Source organism: Phoenix dactylifera, unplaced genomic scaffold (assembly GCF_009389715.1).
Source record: "Phoenix dactylifera cultivar Barhee BC4 unplaced genomic scaffold, palm_55x_up_171113_PBpolish2nd_filt_p 000140F, whole genome shotgun sequence".
Lineage (NCBI taxonomy): Eukaryota > Viridiplantae > Streptophyta > Magnoliopsida > Arecales > Arecaceae > Phoenix > Phoenix dactylifera.
The window spans coordinates 1,127,447-1,134,709 of NW_024067696.1; the positions used below are offsets into that span (position 1 = coordinate 1,127,447).

Sequence of the window (7,263 nt, forward strand, 5' to 3'; positions counted from 1 at the left end):
ATGCTCGATCGTGTAAATCAATGCTGTCTTTGTAGGAGATCAGGCCGAAGTCTTTGAATTACTACAGAACCACGCTGTCGTTTATGGCCAAACAGGTTTGCCGTAGTAATTCCACTGTACGTCCAACCATACGGCAAACCTTCGTAGACAACAGGAGCCATGCGCCTTAATTGTTGAGTGAGCCACATGAGCCACATGCATTGATTATTGAGTAAACTAGGCGTTTGGAGAGGCCATACGCTTTAATTGTTGCATAAGCTGAATGTCTGGGGAGGCCATATGATTGTTGGCAAGGACAGGGCACGATTCGTGGGAGAACACGATAATGGCGGTCTACCGCTCGGATGCTTCCTAGTCGGAGGAGCCGCTTGGGCACTTTCAAGCCCTTAAGTCGGGATCCATTCGGCCGCCCCTTGCTCGGAGGGGTGCCCGGTCGCCTCCTGCTCGGAGGGGGCGCTCGGTCGCCTCCTGCTCGGAGGGGGCGATCGCCTCCTGCTCGGAGGGACGCTCGGTTGCCTCCTCCTCGGAGGGATGCTCGGTTGCCTCCTGCTCGGGGGGATGCTCGGTTGCCTCCTGCTCGGAGGGATGCTCGGTTGCCTCCTGTTTGGGGGGATGCTCGGTTGCCTCCTGCTCGGAGGGATGCTTGGTTGCCTCCTGCTCGGAGGGATGCTCGGTTGCCTCCTGCTCGGAGGGATGCTTAATTGCCTCCTGCTCGGACACAACTTTTTTCTCCCAACACTACCCTCCGACTTTCGAGCTCGAGCTGCTCGCAGGCTCGAGCGCGGGAAGTAGTTTAAAGTGGATTAGGGGGGGGGGATTTTGAATTATCGCATGCTTCAAGACACTTTAATGGGAGTACATGGACGGCGTCCCTTCTTTCCCGAAGTGTCTCATCATTAGTACCTTCCATTTTCTCAAGCGTTCCTGCGCCGTTAGTTCATGATGGGGCAACACGATCCGACGAGGCGTCTCCTTTTCCGAAGCGTCGGTCCAAATTGAATGCTGCGCCTTAATTCCCTCGGTTGACATGTGTCGTGATCTGGACAGGGAGGAGCGCTTTGCCGAGCGGATCTGAGTTGTTGGAGGGGTCTATATATAAACCCTTCCTTGGCCGTCTTTGATTTCTCTCCCATTGTCTTCATCTTCTTCCCATCTCCTTCCCAGTCCGAAGCGGCCGATCTTTCCTTACCTCCGGCGAACTCCCACAGGTGTCCCTCTTTTCATTGCTCGGAACCCTTCTTTTCTCCCCTCTTCTTCTTTCTTTTTCCTAATGGGTCTTGGTCCGACTGAAATCGGGTCCACGATGAGTGAGTTAGAGGTTGAGATGGCTGAGGAGTGATTTTTTCCTCGGCGAAGGTTCCGTTTGGAACCCGCTGGATTGGGGGATCGGGTAACGAACCCCCCGGTAGGTCGGATCAGAGTGTACTTGGAGGCACTCTGGGCCGGCCTACGATTTTCCCTCCATGGATTCGTGAACGAGTTGCTCGGAGAGTACCAACTCATCCGGCGCAACTTGCTCCGAACGCATGGAGGACGATTATCGGGTTCTTGTCCCTGTGCATGGCATACGAGATCCTGACTTCTGTGAACATCTTCTGGCGGCTCTTCATGTTGAAGTCCAATCCGGAAGACGGGGAGTGGCTCTATATCGCCCTTCGGGCGGGTCGGCCGCTCTTCTAGGGCGCTCCGTCGTCCATTCATGATTGGAAGAAAAAGTTTTTCTTTTTGGGTTCTGAGCGGACGTGGGGGTTCGACCCTAGGTGGAGGCAGAGCTGGCTCAGAACCGCCAACAAATTCCCCAGGCTTTCTACACGCGAGCAGGGAATCCTTAATGCCGTTTGCGGCCTCGGGGATGGTATTCTTCTGAGCAGCCTCGTGAGCGAGGATGCTCTAGTCAATATCGGTCTCAGCTCGGCGCGTCCTCAAGATAAGGGTAGTAATAGAAAGGTTTCCTTTTTCTTTTTCTTCGTAATATTTTACGAACTTATCTTGCTCGTCCTTGCAGATATTGCAAAGATGGTGACCAAGAGCGAAGCTTTGTACGCTCGGTTCCGAAAGAGGGCTGCCGAGCTCGGAGGAAAACCGCCCGAGCACAAGAAGAAGGCAAAGGTCTCGGCTAACGGGGCCGCCGAGAAGAGCGCTCTCCGGATTGGGTCCTCCGAAGCTGCTCGGAGGGGAGGCTCGAGCTCCGAGCCCGGGAGCTCGGCTGGAGCCACTACGGCGCTTGCATGCCCGGCGCCAATCTCGCAAGTCCCCCCTCGGCCGCCTATTCGACCCAAGCGCCCAGCATCCGAGCCGGGCAGCAGCCAAGGGGCTGTGAGGCCGCCCTCGCCGAAGGCAGCCCCCCTCTGCCCGGCCTCTCCGACCCACCGGAGGTCGAGGGCCAACAAGAAAGGCAGCCCTACGCTCCGGAATGGACGGTGTTCGAGGGCGACTCAGCCCTCGAGAATGGTGAGACGGCGCGGTAGATCTTCCGCGTCGCACTCCTTCCAGCCGACGGGGCAAAAATTTAGGCCATGAGCCTGAATAATTTTTTGGAGTCAACTCGCCTCTCTGCTATTCGGGTAGATCTTCATTATTTGCTGTTATTTATTCCTTATGCTTTTAGGTTTTATACCGTAATTTTATCCTCAGCCTAATTTCTGTCTTGGTTACAACACCTCCATGAGATCAAGACACTGATCGCGCTCGGGGCAGATTACAAAGAACGAGCTCGTCGGAGTTCACAGGCACTAGAAGAGGCCGAGAGAAAGCTGGCAGAGCTCGAGCTCCACAAGAAGGAGCTTTTGCTTAGAGTGGGGGCCACCGAGGACGAAGTCAAGCTCCTATCCATAGGGCTTGAGGAAGAGAAGGCCGCCCATGCTCTGACCAGGTCAGAGCTGCGGTCCACTGGGGCTCGCCTGGCGGAGGCGCAATCTCTGCTCGCGATCCACGAATCGCAAGCAGAGAGTAAAGGAAGTAGAGCGGAAGGCTGAGCAGCTTGAAGCTCGGGAAAAGGAGGAGTTCTCGGGATGCCGTCCGGCTCTTCCGAGAATCGAAAGAGTTTCAAGAGCTGCTCGAGGAGGAAGCCGTGAACGGCCTTATTAAAGGCTTCAATGACTTCCGCAATCAACTGCGCCAGCTCTGCCCCGATTTCGATCTCAATCTACTTCAGCCCGGAGCTGGAGTCGAAGGCCTCGGGGCGAGGTCGGGCGAAATGGCCGGAGAGGCAGCTCCGGAGGCTGCCCCAGAAGCTGCTCGGGGAACCGCTTCCGAGGGTGTTGCGGCTATCCCCGTGGTCGCGCCCGAGAGCACCGAAGGCGGCGAGGTTGGGGCCACTGCCGAGGGAGATCCGGCGGTTGAAGCCATCGAAGTTATCGGAGTCGAGCCCGGAGAGATCTCGACTGAAGATGCCACGACACTTGCCTCTTAATGCTTTTTATACTTTTTCTTTCCTTTTTTGTAACAAAAGGTCGGCTCTTGTCTATTGCACGACCGAACCTCAATTTTGTACTTGGCCTCCGGGCTTTTGAATGGAAATATTCCTTTTCAACTTCGTTCTTTTAGTTCTTTTATAGTTCACTTTTTAGCTAACGTTTCTCTAAGACTTTCGAGCTCGTCCGAGTTCTTAAGCTTGAGCCGCAGTTTCGCGGTCATAGAGCTCGGGGCCCCAACTGCGGGGCGCCGTGCTCTAATCATCTTATTAGGTAACTAACTTCTGGCCCAAATCGTTGAACCCCCCAAGCTCGGGATTAAATTTCACCGAGCTGCCGAAAAACCGAACTAGGGTTCGTGCATGCGGGTTCGATGAGATTTCAGCTCGTAATCGGCTCGGCGGAGGACCCCGATATTGGCCGGGATTTTCATTTAAATATTCAACATAAAAATGAATGGAATGTGTGTATCGAATAAGACATAGGCGCCGATCAGAACGTACCTTCTCGGGGTTATATGCCCCGCACCGCGAATTGCTCTTAGGGGTACCTCAATTCGTTGTAGAGGACGACCTCAAGCTTATGCATGGAGCTGTCGCAGGCCTTAAGGCGCCCAAACCTCGATCGAGGTATCTGATACCGAGACCAAGCTTCGATAATCGATGGAGATCGAGGTGAGCTCGATGGCTGATGGAGATCGAGCCGAGCTCGATGGCCGATGGAGATCGAGCCGAGCTCGATGGCTGATGGAGATCGAGCCGAGCTCGATGGCTGGTGGAGATCGATAGCTGCATCTCGAACTTTTGGTTGATCACGAATATTAATTTTCGGAGGGATCGCGAGGGTACGCACTGCCGACACTCGGGGCATCCCGACCTTAGTCGAGGAGGCGCATACGGAGGGCCGCGAAGGTGCTACCCCGTTGTTGGTGCTGAGCGCCATGGGGGGCCGCGAAGGTACTATCCCGTCTTTCCGAAGTATCGAGGGGTCTGGGCACGCACTGTCGACACTCGGGGCATCCCGACCTTAGTCGGGGATGCATACGGGGGGCCGTGAAGGTACTACCCCGTTGTTGGTGCTGAGCACCACGGGGGGCCGCGAAGGTACTACCCCATCTTTCCGAAGTGTCGAGGGGTCTGGGCACGCACTGTCGTCACTCGGGGCATCTCGACATTAGCCGAGGTATTTGATGGAGATCGAGCCAAGCTCAATAGCTGATGGAGATCGAGCCGAGCTCGATAGCTGCATCTCGAACTTTTGGCCGAGGCGCCCAGCGTCGTCCGGCGTTAATTATAGCATCCTAGCAGGATCGCATATCAGGTTGTCTAAGAATCACGAAACTTCCTATTAGGAGGAACGCGATCATAAATGAAGAATAGCAAAAATTACTATAAAGAAGATAAAACTTATGCTCAGAACAGAGAACCCCTTGGGGTTCTATTGATGATACACTTGGAGGTTTTCGGAGCTCCAACTTCGTGGAATGGGGGTCCCTTCGAGGGATTCCAGTTTGTACGCTCCGGGTCGTTGGACGCGCACGACCCGATAGGGTCCTTCCCAATTCGGGGCCAACTTCCCTTGCTCGGTCGGCTGGGAGGCTTCAGTTCTTCTGAGGACGAGGTCTTCCACTTTGAAAGATTTGAGTTTGACCCTGGCGTTGTAGTATTGTGCCACCTTTTGCTGGTATCTCGCCATGCGGACCCGGGTGGCTCCCCTTGTCTCCTCGATGAGGTCCAGGTTGTTCCTGAGCTGCGTAGCACTGGAGTCGGCATCATAATATTCTACTCTCGGAGAAGGGAGTCTGATTTCCAACGGGATGACGGCCTCCATTCCGTACATTAAGTTGAAGGGAGTCTCGCCGGTGGGTACACGGAATGTGGTCCGATAAGCCCACAGAACGTTGTACAGGTCTTCGACCCACTGCCCTTTGGACTGGTCGAGCCTGGTTTTGAGTTCCTACAAAATAGTACGATTTGTTACCTCGGTTTTTCTATTTGCCTGAGGATGTGCGCCGAGGTGAAACGGTGGTCGATGCTGAGCTCCGAGCAGAACTCTCTGAAGCGAGCATTGTCGAACTGGCAGTCGTTATCTGATATGAGGATGTGGGGGAGCCCGAATCTATAGAATATGAACTTCCAAACGAAGTTCCGCATCTTCTGCTCGGTGATCTGGGCCACTGGCTCGGCCTCGACCTACTTCATGAAGTAATCAATAGAGACGATCAGAAATTTCCTCTGCCCAGTCGCCAAGGGGAACGGTCCTAGGATATCAATTCTCCATTGAGCGAATGGCCAGGAGGACTGATTGAGGTCAAGGGGGCTGAGGGTCGGTGCTGGATGTTGGCATTCCTCTGGCACCGGTCGCATCTCCGAACAAAATCCAGCACATCCTTCTGGAGTGTTGGCCAATAGTATCCCTGGCGCTAAATTTTGTATGCCAGTGCTCGGCTTCCCAAATGGTTTCCGCAGATGCCTTCGTAGACTTCACGCATTGCATAATCCGCCTCCGACGGGCGGAGACACCTGAGGAGGGGAGAGGTAAAAGATCTTCTGTAGAGCTTGCCTTCATACAGTATGTATCTCGAGGCTAAGCACTGGACTCGACGAGCCTCACGCTCATCATTGGGGAGGACTTCATTCTGTAGGTAGCTAACGAGCTCGTCCATCCAGCTTGGCTCAACGTCGATACAAAAAGCTGGTCGGGATCCTCTGTGCTGGGGATCTGGAGGTACTCCAGTGTCGCCGCTTTTGGGAGCTCGCTCATGCGGGAGGATGCCAATTTTGATAATTGGTCCGCTCTGAGATTCTCCGACCTGGCAATATGTTGGATGTGGAAGGAACCCAGAGTCGAAGTGAGGTGTCGCACCTTCTGGGGATATTTTTGCATTGTCGGCTTCCTTGCTTCGAAGTCCTCCAAGATTTGGCTCACAACCAATTGGGAGTCGCTGAAGGCCTTCAAGTTCTCGACCTTTAGCTCTCTAGCCAGTTTAAGCCCGGCTATGAGTGCCTCATATTCCGCCGCATTATTCGAGGCGGGAAATTCGAGGCGCAGAGCTTGTTCTGCGATCACCCATCCGGGCTGGCGAGGATGAGGCCGGCCCCGCTACCCCCTGAGGTCGAGGAGCCGTCCACATGTAAGGTCCATAGCTGCTCCGAAGGCCCCTCCACCGTAGGTGCGGGCTCGGGTTCGTCTGGCACGGTACACTCCACGATGAAGTCAGCCAGCGCTTGGGCTTTGATTGATGGCCTCGGACGATACTTGAGGTCAAACTCCCCAAGCTCGACCGCCCACTTTGTGATCCGACCAGCTCGATCTGATCATTGTAGGATCTGTTTTATTGGCTGGTCGGTCAACACGGCCACCGTGTGAGCTTGAAAATAAGGCCGAAGCCTTCGAGCTGAGATGACCAGGGCAAAGACGGTCTTTTCCAGCTTGGAGTATCGGGTCTCAGAATCCCTCAAAATCCGGCTGGTGTAATATACCGATTTTTGAAGCTTGCTCTCCTCTCGAACCAGGACCGAGCTCACTGCTACAGGAGAAACGACTCAGTATAGGTAGAGGAGCTCGTCCTGCTGAGGCTTCGTAAGCAGTGGAGGAGAAGCGAGAAGGCGCTTGAGCTCTTCGAAGGCTTGCTGGCATTCCGCCGACCACAAAAAGTTCTTTGGCTTCTTGAGAGCCGCAAAGAATGGAAGGCAGCGCTCGGCCGATCGGAAGACGAATCTCCCGAGAGCTGCAACTCGGCCTATAAGCCGTTGAACTTCTTTGACTGTCCTCGGGGGCGTCATCTCTTAGAGCGCTCAGATCTTCTCGGAATTGGCCCGATTCCCTGCTGTGTAATTACAAAGCCAAT

The 7,263-nt window shown here is 54.5% G+C and overlaps 1 protein-coding gene across 1 annotated transcript; it reads right to left on the minus strand.

Annotated features, from left to right (window-relative positions):
- Positions 1-378: 378 nt before the first annotated feature.
- LOC120104900 (cytochrome c1-like) lies at positions 379-1,701 on the minus strand. The gene is made up of 2 exons (XM_039116809.1): positions 1,570-1,701; positions 379-708 (listed from the first exon to the last, which is right to left on the minus strand). The coding sequence occupies exons 1-2, from the start codon at positions 1,699-1,701 to the stop codon at positions 379-381; spliced, it is 462 nt and encodes a 153-aa protein (XP_038972737.1).
- Positions 1,702-7,263: the final 5,562 nt, after the last annotated feature.

Coding starts and splice junctions, on each gene's coding strand:
- LOC120104900 (XM_039116809.1), bottom strand. CDS start 1,701: ATGAATGGACGACGGAGCGCCCTAGAAGAGCGGCCGACCCGCCCGAAG. Junction 709..1,569: donor TTCACAGAAGTCAGGATCTC/GTATGCCATGCA, acceptor GTGTCCGAGCAG/GAGGCAATTAAGCATCCCTC.